General features: G+C 50.1%; 2 protein-coding genes across 3 annotated transcripts; both read right to left on the bottom strand.

Moving 5' to 3' along the window:
- Positions 1-1,369: 1,369 nt before the first annotated feature.
- On the bottom strand, positions 1,370-17,835 carry INHBE (inhibin subunit beta E). Of its 2 annotated transcripts, XM_034644267.1 has the most exons (5): positions 17,807-17,831; positions 4,881-4,988; positions 4,335-4,444; positions 3,447-3,934; positions 1,370-3,189 (listed from the first exon to the last, which is right to left on the bottom strand). In XM_034644267.1, the coding sequence occupies exons 4-5, from the start codon at positions 3,742-3,744 to the stop codon at positions 2,432-2,434; spliced, it is 1,056 nt and encodes a 351-aa protein (XP_034500158.1). In that variant the 5' UTR covers positions 3,745-3,934; positions 4,335-4,444; positions 4,881-4,988; positions 17,807-17,831; the 3' UTR covers positions 1,370-2,431. The 2 variants fall into 2 exon arrangements, with proteins under 2 accessions (XP_034500158.1, XP_002916057.1); XM_002916011.4 differs by having other exon boundaries at positions 4,335-4,988; positions 17,807-17,835.
- On the bottom strand, positions 6,147-18,323 carry INHBC (inhibin subunit beta C). The gene is made up of 2 exons (XM_002916010.4): positions 17,807-18,323; positions 6,147-8,974 (listed from the first exon to the last, which is right to left on the bottom strand). The coding sequence occupies exons 1-2, from the start codon at positions 18,117-18,119 to the stop codon at positions 8,229-8,231; spliced, it is 1,059 nt and encodes a 352-aa protein (XP_002916056.1). The 5' UTR covers positions 18,120-18,323; the 3' UTR covers positions 6,147-8,228.
- Between the last annotated feature and the right edge of the window lie 1,012 nt (positions 18,324-19,335).

Here is a 19,335-nt window from a genome sequence, read left to right as displayed (position 1 = left end):
CCCCCCCAACCAAAGCCAGAAAAAACTAAGAAATATATTGGGAAGTGGGGGGCGACGAAAAAGTTCATCCGAGAAAGATAATATTGGAGGGTAGCGTCGTCGACTTTGGTTGGTGCTAACTGAGCATTCCGCCATCCTATAGTTTATCTGTTGGCCTCACTCTTTCAATGGAACATGAAGGGGTTAGGACAGATTTGGGGTTTGGTGCGAATAGGACTGGAACAGAATTGGCTTAGAAGTGAAGGGTCTATAGATTATAAAAGAGAGGAGCAGTGGCTGAGGCTCTGGGTGCAGAGTATGAGGTTTACAAGGTTACTAAGGAACCCTGGGACGCGGCCGAAACACTGTTCGGCGGGGAACCCCCGCTCTGGTTCATCTCGAAGTTCTGGAGACTGCGGGCACCTCCGCACCTCTGTGCCGCCGGCTTTCTGCAATTCTAGGCTGTCTACTCCCTCTGCTGGCCGTTCTGGCACATGACACGCTCTCGGAGTCCGGGGGCAGAGCAGACGGGGGGAGCTGAAGGAGTAGGAGGCTTGACAGGTCCCCCTTCCAAAGCCCAGTTAGAAGTCCAGGGAGGGGGTTGTATGAGTCCAAAGAAATGGAAAGGCACACTAGAAAAGGCTGTTAGTGCAGAACAGTCGTGTCTGAGAGGGGAGTGCCTTGTCCCTTCTGATTTGTGTTTCTATAGTGACTGGATGCAGGGGAAGGGGCAGCTGAGAAAGGGGAGAAAACCTGGTGAGGAAAAGGAGTCCCTTCCTTTCCCGTCACCCCTCAGACAGGCCTCACACATCCTAGCTCTGCTTCCAAGAACCGCCTCCTCAGGCCTGAAGAGTTAGTGGGTTAACGGTTCAGACTGAGGGTCAAGGGGAAAAAGTGAAACTAGGAAGAGGTCTGAGGCCCTACAGATATAGGTAGTAACTGTGGGGGAACAGATAAGGAGTCCTATTTGACCCTCCCTCCCCCACATGACTCGAGCCGGACCTCAGCTATAACCAGAGGGTCGGGCAGGACCAGTGGTCGCGTCCCAGCCACCTGCCGTTTCTTTCGGAGAAGCTCTTTTACAGCACACTGCTTTGTCCTCCTCACCCAGGCCTCTAGATTAGTGATTCTCCAACATTTTGACTTCAAGACCCATCTACACTCTTTTTTAAAAGATTTTATTTATTTATTTATTTATTTATTTATTTGAGAGAGAGTGAGAGAGCACAAGCAGGGAGAGGGGCAGAGGGAGAGGAAGAAGCAGGCTCCCTGCCCAGCTGCAGGGCTGATCCCAGGACCCTGGGGTCATGACCTGAGCCAAACGCAGATGCTTAACCGATTAAGCCATCCAGGTGCCCCTCTTTTTTTTTTTTTTTTTTTAAGTAGGCTCCCTGCCCAATGTGGGGCTTGAACTCACAACCCTGAGATTAAGAGTTGTATGCCTTACCCACTGAGCCACCCAGGCGCCCCACCTTTACGCTCTTAAAATCTATTGAATTTTTGTTTATGTGGTTCATATCAATTTACTATATTAGCAATTAAAACTGAAAAAAGTTTGTAACACAAGAATACACAAGCACATATCTCATTAACAATGATGTCAGAAAGATGATGTAATCACATGCCACACAGCCTCTGGAAAACTCCACTGTATACTTTTGAGATAATGAAAATAAAAAAAGGCAAATACCATCTTAATATTATTATAAAAACAGTTTTGACCTTGTGAACACTCCTGTAAGGGTCTCAGGGACCTCCCAGGGGTCCCCAGACCTCACCTTGAAAACTATCCCTCTGGACTATCACCCCAGCCCTTCTTTATGACTCATACTTGTTGATTTTTCCCCTCATTTTTATTAGGAAAGTATAAACATTTGTCTCCCCGGTGGGTCCTGTCCCCCAAACTGGGAAACACCAGGGAACTTCTTAGGCTCAGCACCCCTCTCTCCTGGGTCCCATTTCTGGGGCTCTCCTAACCACTTCCTCTTAACCCCTTGCCCATCTCCTTCTTGACCCTGCCTTAAAGCTCTTCCACAGTTCCTACCCTTGGCCAGCCTGGTTCCCCTGTCCCAAGCCTGCTTCCCTCACTTGAGGACTTTCTTTTCTTGGGAGAGACTAAGGAATTTTTCTCTGCCTTCTCCTTCCCTCCCTCCACCCCTCCCTCACCTCCGCCACCTTCTCAGAGGGCTTAGGGTAGGAAATCAAGCTTTCTGGGGAGACTCCTTTAGAGAACACACTTTCCCCATCTCCCCACACATCAACCAGCCTGGAATAGGCAAGTGTCTGGACGAACGAGTGCCCATGTGTGTTCCCTAGGGGTCACCCCGGTCATACTGCCACCCCACCCATTAGGTGGGGGTGTGGATCAGAAATCTAATGTCTCCCGCCACAGATGCCCTTTGCCTGGGAGCCCCCAACTGATCTCTTTACTCCAAATCCCCAGGTCCTCTCGCTAGCTGCAGCCACAGGCCTCCACCACCATATCTGGCACATCCGTCTTGACCACATTGCCATCCCGGTCCAGGTAGAGGAGAGACAGAGGCCTTCGGGCAGTAGGGACACAGCAGGAAGTACCCAAGGGCCAAGGGTTGTTGGCCTTGAGGAGGCTGAAGACGGCCGAGTGGAAGGAGGCAGCAATGCCAGGGCTCCCAGCCAGGTGGGGGGGGCACTGTCCGCTGCAGTAATTTAGCTGGTACCCCTCGGGCTGCAGGATCCAGTCCCGCCATCCCAGTTCCTGGAAGTCTACGTAATGGTCTCGCCTGCAGCATAAGGGGGTCTCGGGCTCACAGGTGGGGGTCCTCCTCCTGGCCCGGCCTGCTCCAGGCTCATTGGGCAGGATCTTCAGCTCCAGGAAGGGCCGCTGGTCTCCTGCTGTGTCCAGGAGCTGCAGAGGCTGCTGGGCACAGGTGCTGTTGCCTTCCAGGAGTCTGCAGTTCAGCTGGAGTTTCAGGACAGTGGACTCCTCAGCCCTCAAGCCACTAGAGGGCAGAGTGAGGGCGTGCCAGCCCGGGACTGTCATCTGGTGCTCGGCCAGGAGGGTGCTCGACCCTTGGTGCCTGCGCCTGGGGCTCCGTCGGAAGATCCTCAAGTGAAGAGTGCCAGGAAGGGTGGGGAGCACGTGCAGCCAGAGGCGGGCATGGTCCAGGCGGTGGGACTGAGCCGCGGACAGGTGGAAGGCGAGCACGGAGCTGCAGGCTGATGTGGGGGAATCTGCGGGGGAGATGGAGACGGGACGGAGGAATGTGAGCCGGGCGAAACTCTCCGCTGAGACCCCCGCCAGCCCTGCCCGCTGCTCTCCCTAGCCCCTCTAGAAGACACGGGGACTGCCTTGTGTCCTCCATCCTCCACAACGGGTCCCTGCCCCAACTCCGCCTCCTCCCACACCCTGCTCTGTCTGCCTTTGCTGTCAGTCTCCCCTTCCACCTCCCTCTCCCTGTCTGCTCTCCGCCTGTCCCTGCCTTACCCACCTGTGATGGTAGCAAAGCTGATGACCTCCTCCCCACCCGCCGGAGCCACACTTGCCGGCTGTAGTCTCCGCAGCGCTCTGGCCAGCGCTGCCTGGGGTGGAGGGTGAGTTATTCTGGGACGACTGGTCAGGTGCAGCCCCTCCAAGATCTGCTGCTTGGCTAGCTCCAGGACCAGAGCTCGTTCTGCTTGGGGCGCCGGCGTGGGGCCTCCGCAAGAAGGACATACAGACCCTGCCCCCTGTGCCCACACCAGCGCCCACAGCAGCACCAGCTGGGGCTGGACATCAGGGAGCCCCATGCTCCTGGTGAACGGCCCTGGGCTGGGTCGGGAGCCTCGGATGGCAGTTGCTCCTTCTGTTGATCTGATTGCGTGGAAGCCAATGAGGGCCCGGCAGCAGCAGACCGCAGTGTCACACCTACCCTCGGCCAAGGGTAGAGTCACTTGTCTTCTATCGCTTGAGACTCAGGAAGGCAGTAGGTGGATGGTCCTACGGGTAGCTGTGTTTAGCGCAGCTGGCCAGTTTGACCCTCACAGCTCATGGCTGGTTACTGACTGGGGCCTCTTTAGAGCCGCAACCTGGGGCTCCCTCACTTAGTGGTCAGCCAGCGGACCTACCCTCTGAGCCCCGGGATTGGCCGGCTGTGCTGCCCATCAGGGCCCTGCAGGGGGTGGAGGTTCCCCCTGGGAGCTCGGGTTTCACCATCTGGCCTGGTCACTGAGTTTGAGGTAGGGGTAAGGGGGTGGGGGGGCAGTGTGGACACACATGATGCAAGAAAGAGAATGATTTCACATGCTCAGTCCCCAAGGTCTGGGGCTCGGGGGAGGGACTCCTAGGAGCACGGTGGGGAGGGCAATCCCCCCCCATACATCCAGTCCTTCTAGCTTACCCAGACACCTCTGGTGCAGCAGTTCTGATGAGGCAGCTGTGCGTTCCACTGGTTCCTTCTCCAGGGTCTCTGGAAGGAGAACTCTGGTCTCTCTATTCCTAGCAATAGGGCTGGGACGGGGGGGAAAGGAATGGAGTCCTCCTGCCCAGGCCAAGGTGGCAGTGCCACAGGGCACGGAAGTCACCTCCTGACCCTGCCTATGCTGGCTGCCCAGAGTCCAGTTGGACTGGAGCACAACGTGGAGGAGGGCTGGAGCATGGTGGGGGTGGGGGGCACGTTACTTCGATGTCTGGGGAAACCCAGAGAGGTAGGGGTGGTGGTGACGCAATCTTACAGCAGGGCAGAGTCCATCAAGGCTGGCAGAAGGGCATGGGACTTGGGAGGGCATACCCAGCTGCTGGGTCTCTTTAAGGGGACTGTGAGAGTTACCTAAATCCGGAGCATCCTAGAAGTGGTGTGAGGCCTCTGTGTAAAGGGGCAGGAAATGGAAGGTTTAAAGACTTGGAAGAGCAAAGCAAGATGAGTTCCAATCCCAGCCCTCCTTACCACACTTCCTCACTGAATAACTGGGACGGCCACGGCCCCTCCACCTTGAACTCACGAAGGTAGACTTCATCCTAGCCTTTCTTCTTACGCCCCAGTTTCTTCAAGAAGCTAGAAGGAAGTGAGTGCGTTTTGGAAATGTGCCTGACTCTGTTTTATTAACCTCTGCCTTATGTAGTCAGCGGGGGCTGTCAAGAGACTCCTAGATCTGGCACCAGGGGGAGAAAGGTGGTGCTTCGGGGGCTGGGGCTTAGTACCGCCGGTGTCCACCATGTGGCAGTGTAGTGCCACTGGACGGCAGCTGGCTTAGCGCTGACCAGCTTCCCAGGGAATGCGCTGCTCTGAGGAGTGGGGAGACGCAGAGCGCTTTCCAACCTCTCTCTGGGGACCCTGCCTCTCCTACAGAAAACAGAGAAGCTAGTCCCCGTGCTCTCCCCTCTCGCCACTACCAGAGAGCAGAAGCTGTCGTCAGGCCCCACATCACTGCTACTTTTGGTTTTAGACCTCGTCACATTGACACGTGGCAATGGAGCTTGGTGATGGATGCCAGGCTCTTCCTAGAAACTCAGGGCACCATGTGGTGGTGGTGAGGGGTTGGGGGTAGAGAAGGGACAAGGAGACTCTTAGACCCTCCTGTCCTTACATTTCTCCCTGGGCGGAAACATATTAAAGCCCCTCTGTCCATCCCCCCCCCCCAAAGCAACCTCTCTGTTGGTTGAGGCTGGTGAGACCCCTGGGATCTGGAACATTGAACTGCAAAGAAGCTTCTGCCCATAGTGGTGTCTCAGAGGGCTTACCTGTTGGTGCCAGGAGAGAGTCAAGGGAAGCAGCACCAAGTGGCTGCGGGAGTCTCTCACCCCACTTCTCCCCTACCCTCTATCAGGTGCCCCCAATTTTGGGCTCTTCCTACCCTCTTGCTGCTGTGCCTGGCCTGGCCCTACCTCCCCACTGACACTTACGTCAGAACCCAGCTATAAATATGCTCTTAGCATCTTAGTCACTTTCCCCAAGAAGTGCTCCCAGGTTATAAATACCCCAGCCATCTGCCTCACAGGCCCGCCCTACCACCAACCTGGTTGGGTGCTGGGGCGGGGGAGGGACAGGCTTGGGGGTGGGTAAGAAAGAAGAAGAAGCCCGAGTGATTATCTTGGCCAAATGAGAAAAGCCTGACAGTCTAGAGTTAGGGGTCAAGAGACTCTGGAAGCAAAGGTTTGGGAGAAGACAGACCCACTCTGTCCCCTTTTTACAAAAGGCAGAGCCAAAAGGAAAGGGAGTTAAAACCAATTCTGTGTTTATTTTAAAATTTGTTGTTTTGTTCATCATGGATTTTTTTGGCATTCATTTTGCTGTTTTAAAAACATTGCATCAAGATTATTTATCTCAATTGATAAATTTCTTGGCATCCCCTTACAGTTTTGCCCCCAAAGTGACTGCCTTACTTCATCTCATCTTACTCTTGTCCCTGGGACTGAAGCTGTAGTTGGAGGGAGAGAGGTTAGATCTAGGGGAGGGGTGATTCGTAGGGAGGGGAGACGCTGTGGAAGGGGGAGGAAGGGGCACAGAAGACTTCCTTAGATGTTCTCCTTAGGTGAAGATCTCCTCAAGCAAAGGTGGCATGACTTCTGCGGTTGCTCAGGAAACAGGAAACCCCATAAGCTCAGATCTTCAGGTCTCCTAAGGACTTTCTCCTCTAGGGTTCCTCTTCCAGGGACCTCAGACCCTGGGAGGAGGGGGGTTATACATTGAGCAAACACAGACATCACGTTACCCAAAGGACACGTGGGTTTTGCGCAAACTCGGCCTTGGGCTGCAGACAATATCGACCCCATGGTTCAGCGCTGTCTAACCAAAGGGAGGGGATGATGGGGAAAGAAGGGCAAAGGTCTAGAGAGGACCCAGTCTCAGAGCAAATACCTCCTTTCCTCAATCCATGCCTTCTTTTTCTTCTCCCTGTCCCATGCAAGTGGCCCTTGGCCAGTTCCAGCTTCTAGGAAGGTCTCCTGGATGGAGCCCTGGGGGTCGGTGAGGGAAGGCTGTCAGCTCTGAGCCGTGCCTCTGACTCCCCCCACATATGTGCTCCCAGGATATCAGCCTACTGGCTGATTGAGCAATGATCTGTTTCATCTCTTGGAGTATGGAGGGAGGAGAAGAGCAGATAAAACCTAAGTCTTTATTAGCTCTGAGACCAGCAAAGATGGTTCTTGGGGTGGGGGATAGGAGGAGGCCTAAGAAAGAAGAGGTGGAAGCCTAGGAAAGGAAGAGGCATGAAGTGTGGGATAGACACAATAGCTGGTCACTGAGGAGCCTGTGTGAGAGAGAGCAGAAGTGGGCCAGGCAGGTAGACTCTGTGTCATCCCTGGTGTCAGCCAGGGTCCTGACAAAAGAACCATTCAATTGTGTTTGCATCACTATGAAGACTTAAGGAAGACCTTATTTATGGAGGTGTAGGGAGGGTTAAGGGAACCAAGGAGGGATGTTGAGGCCCCCAGGGACTAGCAAGAGTGGAAAGCCCTTACAAGCCCCCAGTGGGGAAGCAGTGATATCAGAACCTAGGTAGAACTGGGGCCGGGGGGAAGCCAGACAGGAGCTGTGGGGACAGACCACAGCCACAGTCACACAGATCCAAGGCGCCTAGGCAGAGGCAACAGGAATAAGAAATACCCTGACTTCTGTCTCCTCCTATCTTTTAATCACCTGCCTGTGTCTGCCCTTAGTCAAATTCAGCAGGAAGCCAGGGGCCAAAGGAGCTCAGGTGAGTCAGCCCTTAAGGGCACAGCGCAGGGCAGAGCAGGACAAAGAATGGAGGATGGTGTGCCAAGTGAGCCTTAGCAGCCCACCAGGGCAAATAAGAAAGGGGCTCAAGATACAGAGAAGAATATCGTTGGACAGCAGTGATCTAATCTTCAGTGAATCCAAGGAAGGGGCTCTCTGGTAATCCAGAAAATCAGGGGAAGGGGCTGGGTCAACGCCTCCTGGAGGGACAGCCATCAAGTGGGAAGAGCAGGGAAGTACAGCGGATCATGGGATAGATTAAGGGTGGGCTGTGGGTGGCTTTGCCTGGGACTAGATGGCACTGCTCGTGGTTGCAGGTGAGTCAGAGTCCCTGCGGTGGCCATTGAGCCTGTGAGGCTTCCTGGAGAGAGACTGGTGGTCACGAAGATGGCACAGTGACTCTCCTTAGATGAAGATCTCCTCCAGGCACAGTTGGGATAATGTCCAAGTTTGCTCAGGAGGAGAGAGCTCTCCTTCCGGACAGAGGCAGTAATGGGGTCATTCCCTCCTCTCAAGAAAGGGTACCTCTGTGAGGGCATGTCTGCCCACCCCACCTTGGGCTGCCCATCCACACATGGGCTAGCTACACCCACAGGCCTCGACCACCATGTCAGGTATGTCAGTCTTGACAATGTTGCTGTCCCTGTCGTAGTAGAGCAGAGACAGGGGGCGCCGGGCAGTGGGCACACAGCATGAGCCCCCTCCCGCGGTACCCGCAGCTGTGTTGGCCTTGAGAAGGTTGAGCACTGCTGTGTGAAAGGAGGCAGCAATGCCAGGCATGCCTGCCACATGCAGTGGGCACTGCCCTGTGCAGAAGTTCATGGCATAGCCCTCAGGCTGGATGATCCAGTCATGCCAGCCGATCTCACGGAAGTCCACAAAGAACTCCTGCCGACAGCACATCCTGGACCCACCCTGGCAGCTGATGCCTCGCCGGTGAACCCGGTGCTTGCCCCCAACTTTCACCTTGGCTGCCACAAAAGGTCTATGGGCAGCCCCACCCAGGATGATTGAGCTCTGGGCTCCTTGGCCTTCAGGTACCAGCTCCAGGGTCAGGTGCCCTTGGCGGCAGGCAGCCTGAGCTTCGGGCCCCAGGAAGAGCTGGTGCCAGCCACTGGCATCCACCTCCAGCAGGTGCTGAGTGGCCAAGGTGAGGTTGGTGTCATGTGAGCCTAGCACAAGGATCCTCAGCTTCAAAGTCCAGGTGGTATTGGGAGGGATCTGTACAAAGAACATGAGGCTGGCCTGCTGGATCTCCATGCCACTAACAGTTCTATCAGAGGAGAAGTGGAAATCAAGACGAGTCTGGTTGATGCTGGAGAGGCCTGTGGACACAAGAAGCCCCAGTCACCGTGGCCTTCTGAGTGTCAAGTCTACCAGCTACCCTGTTATTCTCAGCATACTTGAACTCTCTGCAGCACTTGGCATTGTTGACCACCCTTTCTTTCTTGAAAATCTTTTCTTTCTTGGCTTCTATGACACAACTTTTAGGATTCTTCCTTGATTTTCTTTGTTGGGTTTTCTTTCTCTGACCATCCGTTCAATGCAAGAGTTCTCCAAAGTTTGTCTTTGACCTTCATTTCCTTTTACTCTATGGTGAAGGGAGTTCTAACCCACACTCATGGTCAGCCAACACAATTTTTATGGTGGTGACTCCCAAATCTGGATGTCTAGTCCAGACCATTTTGCACCTCTGGACTGGACGTATAGATTTGGGAATTGAAAGCTTCGGGTCTAAATTTCTAACTGCTTAATTTTGTCACATGAATGTCCTGCTGGCACATTAAAATCCTTCCCCTGCCCCTACTGAAACACCTTAACTGGGCTCCTATTCTTTCCACTCCACTGAAACTGCTTTTGTCAGAATCACCGACACTTTCCATATTGCCCAATCCAAGGGTTTCATCTCTTTATATTCATCTTACTTGATCTTTAAGCAGTGTTTGACACACGTAATCATTCCCACCTTCTTGAAATATTTCCTTCTCTTGGCTTTTCTGACTCTGGCCACTCTATCTTGGTCTCTTGTTGACAGCTCCTCTTTCTCTTCCTGATCTCTATGTGTTGAAGGTCCTGAGCTCCCTTCTTTCCTCTCTATATATTCTTTTACAGAAGGATCTCATCCATTCCCATGGCTTTCTATTCCATCTGTATGCTGATGACTCCCAAATATATCTCCCTGGCCCTGACCTCTCCTTGATCCTCAGGCTGGTGTATCCAGCTGCTGATCTGATACTCTATTTGGATATCTAGTGATATCCCAAACTTTTCATGTTCAAAGATAAACTCTAGCTTTATCCCCCCAACCCAAACTTATTCCTTCTCCAACCTAATTCCCTATAAATGCATTGCTTAAGCCAAAACCTTGCTTACCCTCATCCCCTACTTTAAAATTATCTGCAAGATCTGGGGCACCTGGGTGGCTCAGTGTGTTAAGCATCCGACTGTTGATGTTGGCTCAGGGTATGACTTCAGGGTTGTGAGATGGAGCTCTGCATTGGGCTCCGTGCTCAGCATGGAGTCTGCTTGAGATTCCTCCTCTCCCTCTGCCCCTCCCCCCACTTGTGCACACTCTCTCAAAATAAATAAATAAAATCTTAAAAAAATGAAAAAATAAAATTTTCTGCAAGATCTGCCAACTCTACTTCCAATTCATAAAGTAATTTCACTTACCCCATCTCCTCTAGTATATATTAGTTCAACCCATAATCCTCTTTCTGTTGAATTACAGCAATACCTTACCAAGTGGTCCACTCTTGCCCCCGAACCATTCTCTATATATCAGCCAGAGTGCATTTTATTACATAAATCTGATCAGCTTAATCTCTTCAGCTTAAGACCCTTCAAAGGCTTCCCATTGCTACTTGAATAAAATCTAAACCCCCTAACACAGAAAACTGGCATGATTAGGCATTCTGCCATTTAATAACTCCATTCTACCTATACTGGCTCTTTTCTGTTCCTTGAACTCATTAAACATGGACTCACCTCATGGTCTTTGCACTTGTGCATCCCCCTGTCTGAAATATCTTTCAAAGATCTTTGATTGACTGGCTTCTTTTGGCATTCAGCTCAGACATCTCCTTCTTGTAGAGGTTTCTCTGAATAAGCTATCTAAAGCAGCCTTCAACTCTACCAACATCTCTCTAATACATCATCCTGCTTCATTGTCTTTATAGCTACTATCACTCTCTGTAGTCATCTTGGTTTTTTGTTCATTTGTTTGCTATTTGCTTCTCCTCCCCTCCACTCCTCCCCCCTGCCCCTTCATCTAGAATGTAAACCGCATGAAGGCAGAGATTATGCCTGTATGGTTTACCAGTCTCTCTAATACCTAGTACATAATAAGCTCAATAAACAATTGTTGAATGAAAATAAAGTTCAAGTAGGCTTAATGTGAATTGGAAAGTCAGGAATAAGTCTGCTCCTTTTTTTTTTTTTAAGATTTTATTTATTTATTTGACAGAGAGAGACAGCCAGCGAGAGAGGGAACAGAAGCAGGGGGAGTGGGAGAGGAAGAAGCAGGCTCCCAGTGGAGGAGCCTGATGTGGGGCTCGATCCCAGGACACCGGGACCACGCCCTGAACCAAAGGCAGACGCTTAACGACTGCGCCACCCAGGCGCCCCAGGAATAAGGCTGCTCTTGACAGCTCTCAGAGTCAACAAGACGTCTCTCATCTTGGTCTCTCTAAGAAAGTCTATCCCATTCTTCTCTTTCTGTGGATCTACTTCTTCCACTTCTTTGTCAGTTTCCTCAGGTCCTAAAATGGTGGCCCCAGCTCCTGAGTCTACAGAATCTTCTACTCAGCTCCTCCAAACTAAAGTGACATGATCTGCCAATGTCCCAATTCCAAAATCCTAGAAGAAAAGTCTGATTGGCTCAACTAATCTTGCTATGTCACTAAGCACCCCACCATTAGAATCTCTCTCTCTCTTTTAAAGATTTACTTATTTATTTTAGAGAGAGCAAGACAAAGAGAGAGAAGACACAATCAGGAGGGGCAGAGGGAGAGGGAGAGAAACTCCCAAGCCGACTCCATGCTGAGCGTGGAGCCAGATGCAGGGCTCAATCTCATGACCCTGAGATTAAAACCTGAGCTGAAACCAAGAGTCGGACACTTACCAACTGTGCCACCCAGGCACCCCAACCATTAGAATCTCTTACGTTACCCTTGTTATGGCAGGCAGATGCATAACCAGCAGGGGCTGTGGTAGACTATTACATTGTTGGCCCCCAGTCAACAATAACACCTGCCAATATTCATGGCTTGGTGCAGTCGATTTCCATACTGTTTGGGCATGGCTGTGTGACTTGAGTTGGCCAATGAGACATAGGCAAGCACAGTGCAAGCAGAAACTTGATAAGTACTTATACAGTGATGCTTTGCCCTTTTGGAAGTCAGCCACCATGCTTTAAAGAAACTTGGGCTAGACTACTGAATGATGAGAAGCCATGTGGAGAGGGGCGCCTGGGTGGCACAGCAGTTAAGCGTCTGCCTTTGGCTCAGGGCATGATCCCGGCGTTATGGGATCAAGCCCCACATCAGGCTCTTCCACTATGAGCCTGCTTCTTCCTCTCCCACTCCCCCTGGTTGTGTTCCCTCTCTCGCTGGCTGTCTCTATCTCTGTAGAATAAATAAATAAAATCTTAAAAAAAAAAAAGAAGCCATGTGGAGAGAGCCTTTGAGGATCAGAGACCATTTTAGATGTCTGGCCCCATCTAAGCTCCTGACTGAATGCAATTGCTTCAGTGCCCTCAGCTACTCCTCACTTGGAGATGAAGAACTGTCCAGATTAAGTCCAAAGGACAAAAAATCATCAAAAACATTGGATTTCTTACTTTAAGCCTTTATGTTTGTGCTGATTAGTTATATTAATGGATAACTGAAACAGAAATTAGTAACAGAGGTATGGTGTTCCCTAACAAAGACCTAAAATATGTAGCCTTGGCCTTGGGACTGGGTGGCAGGCAGAGGTTGGAAGGACGGTGAGGAGACTGTTAGTGAAGGTAGGAAGTGCAGTGAGCAAATTGCTATCGGAAGCTGGAGAAAGGGGAACCTGTGTTATGTATTGGCTATCATCTATGGTAACTTGGAAGCTAGAAATGGTATCTAACAAAGTTGTGAATTTAGCTAAAGATATTTCCAGGCAGAATACTGAAAGTGCCAGTTGGCTTATTTTAGCTGCCTATGATAAGGCATTTCAGGAGTGAGATGAACTAAAAAAGGAACTGTTCAATTTTCAAGCAGAATTTAGAGAAAATATTTCCAACAGGACTTGCTAGATTGAACAAGAAGATATTTTTTCATTCCTCACCTCTCTGTCTGGCAAAAGATTCTTAAAGTAAGAAATGGTCTTGGGGGGGCGCCTGGGTGGCACAGCGGTTAAGCGTCTGCCTTCGGCTCAGGGCGTGATCCCGGCGTTATGGGATCGAGCCCCACGTCAGGCTCCTCTGCTGTGAGCCTGCTTCTTCCTCTCCCACTCCCCCTGCTGTGTTCCCTCTCTTGCTGGCTGTCTCTATCTCTGTCGAATAAATAATAAAATCTTAAAAAAAAAAAAAAAAGAAATGGTCTTGGGGCAAAAATCAAATCCAGGGGACTGCTGGTAAACTACGGCCTCAGAATGAAGATCAAAACATTTAATAAAGGGTCAACTGTAAGACCCTTTGTTAAGATCTAACACCTCTGTTAAAATCTAAAAAAATTTAAGATGATGTTCTGTAGATTCTCTCAACTAGACAAAAGGGCTTCTAAGAATCTTAAGAGTATCTCCTTGTAACCTAAAGAGGGGTCTGTCTTGATAAAGTTGAGTGCCCTTTTGTCTAATTGAGTAGACTACAATTTGCTATTTAGAAGGCCCACAGGGCTTTACAGAGAATTTTAGTAGTGAAAACAGCACCAGTTTGAACTAAAAGGGACAGATATGATTCAAAATGAAAAGAGGTCTCTGGGCCCCCAACTTTGGGCAGGAAACAGGCTGAGAAAACTGTTCAGCCACAGACTTAGGTCATTTCCTATTTAAAAGGAAAGACATCCGTTAAGCGTCTGCCTTCAGCTCAGGGCGTGATCCCAGCGTTCTGGGATCGAGCCCCACATCAGGCTCCTCCACTGGGAGCCTGCTTCTTCCTCTCCCACTCCCCCTGCTTGTGTTCCCCTCTCGCTGGCTGTCTTTCTCTCTGTCAAATAAATAAATAAATAAATAAAATCTTAAAAAAAAAATAAAAGGAAAGACATCTCAGAGGGTGGAGCTAAGGGCTGATCCAGGAGATCTAGAAGGCAAGGAGAACACTGGTGGGCTCTCCTTAAGAGGTGAGAAAAATCCTACGAGCAAGCAGAACTAAGCCCTAACCAAGGAAATTCTGGATTTGCGGTAGACTGAGACATGTGCCTGGCTGGATATCCGAACTTTCGTGGATCAGTGACTGTTCTGTGTCCCCCACTCCCCTGTCTCCCGTATTGAATAGGAGTATCTATTTGGTGATCCTGTCCCTGTGTCAGCATTGTATGTTAGGCGTGTGGGAGGCAGATAACTTGTAGTTTTAGGTCACAGGCAGTGGTGTGCTGGTAAATGTTTAACAACTGGATTCCAGAGGGAAATAAATCCCGATTTGTAATGTTTGCCAATTTCTGTGGTATAAATTCTCCCATCACGGCCAATTTCAAACTATTAATGTGACATCACTGGATGTGGAGTTGGGAGATGTTCATAATTTGTTCTCATGAGCCAGTATGAGCCAGTTCCAGGACATCACTGAACACCCCTACCCAGTTTCCCCAAAGCCCCACGCTCTCTCTTCCTACCTCCAGCAAGAACAATACTCAGGTCTTGCTTTCACATTATTGTGTGGTTGGATGATAGCTTATATTGGCATAAAAACTTCAAGCTAACGTATTGAAATGCAAAAGGAAGACTCCAGGTATCAGTCTTTCTCACTTTCAAATGTCATCTCAGATCAGGCCCCTTCCCGCTGAATGTTGTACTCATTCATTGATTAGCAAATATGTGGAAAGTATATAGACTTTGAAGTCAGAGAGATCGGTGTTTGAATTCTGCCGCTTGCAAGCTGTACGACCTTGGCCATGTAAATGATCTTTTTTGAGTGTCAGTTTCTGCTTTCCTACGATGGGAACAACTCCACTTTATGAGGTGGTTGTGAAGATTAAATGAGGTGAGGCAGGCATACTAAATACCGGGTAGCCATCATTATTGCCACAATGTTGTCAGGAACTGGTGTCAGGGATACAAAGGTGAAAAAACAAAAACAAAAACAAAACAAAAAAAACAAAAACCCAGAATCTCGGTGTTCAAAGGAGTCATGGTTTATGGTCATCTGTCCACCTTGTGCTCATGCACTCCAAGCTACTTTTCTTTTTTTTTTTTTTAAAGATTTTATTTATTTATTTGACAGAGATAGAGACAGCCAGCGAGAGAGGGAACACAAGCAGGGGGAGTGGGAGAGGAAGAAGCAGGCTCATAGGGGAGGAGCCTGATGTGGGGCTCGATCCCACAATGCCGGGATCACGCCCTGAGCCGAAGGCAGACGCTTAACCGCTGTGCCACCCAGGCACCCCCCAAGCTACTTTTCAACTCCAAATGTAGTTTACTCCTTCAGACTTTTACTCGCATTTTCCCTCCGTTTAGAATGTTGTTTATCGTTCTCTAGCCATTGAAACCAAACCTGTTCTACAACACCAGTCCGTCTGCAATCTTCTGAAAGAACTTCCCAGTCTCACTAGGACCCAATGAATAACCCCTGGCCCAGCAAACTCTGTGCCCTCCTCTAGCATTATTTCATTCTGCCTTACCTTCTAATCAATTTATTCCCAGAAGCAGCAACTACACCCCTCATGGGCAGGAGCTGAGTCTTTGAGTTCTTGTTTCTCCCACCTTAACCTTCTAAGAACATTACCTGTATTAGTTCATTTAATTCTCTCAACTATCCTCTCATTATCTCCATTTTATAAATGAGAAAACTATTAACAACCCAGGTCCCACAGTAATAAGCAGCGGAACAAGGATTCGAACCCAGGCTTCTCTGGCTCCAGAGTTTGTGTTCTTAATCGTAGGCAGGGTGCCTGGGTGGCTCAGTAGGTTAAGTGTCCAACTCTTGATTTTGTCTCAGGTCGTGATCTCAGGGTCATGAGATGGAGCCCTGCATTGGGCTCCACATGGGGCATGGAGCCTGCTTAAGATTCTCTCTCTCCTGCTCCCTCCTTCTCTGCCCCTCCCCCCCACTCAGGTGTATGCTCCGCTCTCTCACAAAGAAACAAATCAATCTTTAGTCATAGGCAGAAACCCCCTTTTGAATTAGAATAGGGTCTCACACATCACTGGGAATTCTACACTGTGGTCAAGCTGACTGACAGCATGGTTTGGTTGTTTAATGCGATCAATGCTTATTCAGCATCTAGTATGTTCGTGAGAGGCAGAGTAGTGTAGTGGTCAAGGTCATGGGTTCCAGAGCTGGGCTGTCTGGCTCTACCACTTACTAGTCACGTGACCTTGAGGAGTTTCTCAACTTTTTTTTTTTAAAGTAAGCTCTTTGACCAATGTGGGGTTTGAACTCACAACCCTGAGATCGAGAGTTGATGTTCTACCAGCTGAGCCATCCCGGTGCCCCAATTACTTAACCTCTTTGTGCCTCAGTTTCAGTATCATTTTTATTTTTTTTGAGATTTACTTATTTATTTTGAGAGAGAGAGAGAGAGCGCTTGTGTGCACCTGCGGGGAGAGGGGGCAGAGGGAGAGAATCCCCAGACTCCCCACTGAGCTCGAAACTCTGGGTTCAATCTCATGACCCTAAGATCATGACCTGAGCTGAAAACAAGAGTTGGATGCTTAGCTGACTGAGCCACCCAAGCGCCCCCACAGTTTCAGTATCTTTAAAATGAGGATAACAGGGGCGCCTGGGTGGCACAGCGGTTAAGCGTCTGCCTTCGGCTCAGGGCGTGATCCCGGCATTATGGGATCGGAGCCCCACATCAGGCTCTTCCGCTATGAGCCTGCTCCTTCCTCTCCCACCCCCTGCTTGTGTTCCCTCTCTCGCTGGCTGTGTCTATCTCTGTCAAATAAATAAATAAAATCTTTAAAAAAAAAATAAAATAAAATGAGGATAACAATAGTACTTGCCTCACTGGATTGTTGTAAGGGTCCCAAGGAATTAGTGTATGTAAAAAACCTAGAATAACGTAAATATGATGTAAGTGTTAGTTATTTCTACTATATTCTAGCTTCTGGTGATAACATGAGGAATAAATGACAGTTTCGGACATCAAGGGGTCGACATATATGGGAAGACAGACTTCAAAGAAAACCTGGAAACAGGCAATCCTCAGAGTTCAGGTGGGGTGAGGGTAGGGGAGCCACCAGAGAGGGAGCCCCTCACCCTCAGGGCAGGGTGGGTTTTTTGAGGATGGGAGTGCCGGGTCTTGAGGGAGAGGGGAGTAGTAGGTGCTGATCAGGGGAAAGGCGTCAGGAATGGGAAGGACCTTCCAGACCCAAGGAAGAGCTTGTAAGAAGCTAGATGCCAAAGAGATCACTTTGTGTTGTTTCTAGGGTCCTGTCTCCACATACTTGACCTTCTCTCTAGCTACCCACTAAATTCTCCAACTCTTCTTTCCTCTCTGGAAGTAACTCTCCCTTCTACTCTATCTTCTATCTTTTATCCACCTTTTTGAGTCCCATTTTGACCCTGTTCTGATGTGAGGACCCAAGGTGTTAAGGTGAGGCAGCAGGGGTAGGCTGGAGGAGTATTATAGTCCTCGTGTTTTACTTGTTCCCTTTTTACTCAGATGAGGCATCTGGGTGATGGGGGAGACAGGGGTCAGAGAAAGGACAGACTCCCTAGCTCCAAGCCTCTGGGTCCAGGCCCAGGAAGTGGATGAGCTCACACCACAGCCTGTGGAAGTTTGTGGGAGCCAGAGGAGACGCAGGCAGGCAGTCTTAAAAGAAGTGAAATCTACCCACTTCCCAGCTGCCCATTGGTCAAGTTTAAATAAGAGACAGCAGGGGGTGGGGTGGGGTGTGGGAGCCTAGGATTAGGAGATTACTGGCCATGGGAAGCAAGAGTTGGGAGGGTTTGGGGGAGGGAGTCAGGGGTTAGGCTGGGGAGGAGAATTTTCCATCCTTGTGGGAAGATCTATAGAACAGGAACCCACCTGTGTCAGCAAAGCTGATGATCTCATACTCCTGTTCCCCGTCAGCCTCTGGAAGCGTCCCCTGCGGGGGCCCATGCAGGCGCTGCAGCGCGGTCCTCAGAGCAACTCTGGACACAGGCCGGTTCAGTGTTGGGCGCTGGCTGAGGCGCAGTTTGTCCAAGATGCTTCTCTTGGCCAGGTCAAGAAGCAGCTCCCGCTGGCGATCCAAGTCCACGGCGGGTCCTCCACATGCCAGACACTGACTGTCAGCTCTGGGAATGGCCACTGTAGCAGGAGCCAGGAATAGGAAGGCCAGGAGTAATGAGGATATCATTGCTGGGGAAGCCCTCTTTAAGTGATACGGTCGAGACAGAGACGTAAAACCGGGGCTCAGGTTCTCAACAGCTGTGGTCTCCACTCCAACCTGGCCGCCAGGAGCCCTGGAAGGAGACTGTGTCTAGCTGGCATGACTCCTTGTTGCAGGGGATAGATCAGCCAAACATCTGACTTGAGTCAGATGAAGTCAGTTACAGGTAGAACTTGGCAGAAGCCTCCAACACATAGTCAGTGAAAGTACAGAGTGGGGGATGTGAGGGGAGGTTGTTTAGTTTGGGAAAAGAAATGTCCCTGGGCCAATGTTGGGAGACAGTGGGTTACCCATGTAAACTGCCAGGCCTGGGGACAAAGGTTAGAGATGAAATTCCTCTTCTGATCAAAGGCTTTGCTGGGAAGCCTGGAGGAAAAGGGAGAGATGAGAGATTTTAAGACAGAGTGTTAAAAAGTGACTCTCAAACAGAGGGGTCCTTGGCAGGACACTTTGCGTCACTGTCATACAGATAACTGAGTTTCATTTTCCTTTGCCTGGTACTTCTCAAAGCCCCACTGCCCTCCTTCTCCCTCCCCGAGGCTCATAATGCAGACTCCTTTGTTAACCACCTCCCCAACCCCACACCATTGGGCTCAAAACTAGCCAATATGAAGGCTAAGGGAAAGGAGGGGAAGTGCTCTAGCCAGGTCTTCTGTATGGGGGGGGGTGTCTGAAGGTGGGACAGGGTCTTGAGAGCTAGATGTGCTCATCCTTTGGGGATTCTTCTATTTAGGAAAGGAAGTTTTGAGATTTCTCAGAATCCCTGGTTCTCCGAAGGTCCCCACCAGTGGCTCTCCAAGGAAGAGCCTGCGCTCTCACAGCAGGGATTTTTTTACCTGGCAATAATGGTGGGTGGTGTTAGGAAGATAGGTTTTTATTTATTTATTTATTTGTTATTTTTTTTAAAGATTTTATTTATTTATTCGACAGAGATAAAGACAGCCAGCGAGAGAGGGAACACAAGCAGGGGGAGTGGGAGAGGAAGAAGCAGGCTCCCAGCGGAGGAGCCTGATGTGGGGCTCGATCCCACAACGCCGGGATCACGCCCTGAGCCGAAGGCAGATGCCCAACCGCTGTGCCACCCAGGTGCCCCAGGAAGATAGGTTTTTAAACCAGATGACCTTGGTCACAATTCTCTCTTCCTTTTATTAGCTGTGTGACTCTAGGCAAGTTACTTGACCTC

Source organism: Ailuropoda melanoleuca, chromosome 15, assembly GCF_002007445.2.
Source record: "Ailuropoda melanoleuca isolate Jingjing chromosome 15, ASM200744v2, whole genome shotgun sequence".
NCBI lineage: Eukaryota > Metazoa > Chordata > Mammalia > Carnivora > Ursidae > Ailuropoda > Ailuropoda melanoleuca.
The sequence above is the reverse complement of the archived record's forward strand: the minus strand, read 5'-3'. Positions and strand labels throughout refer to the sequence as shown.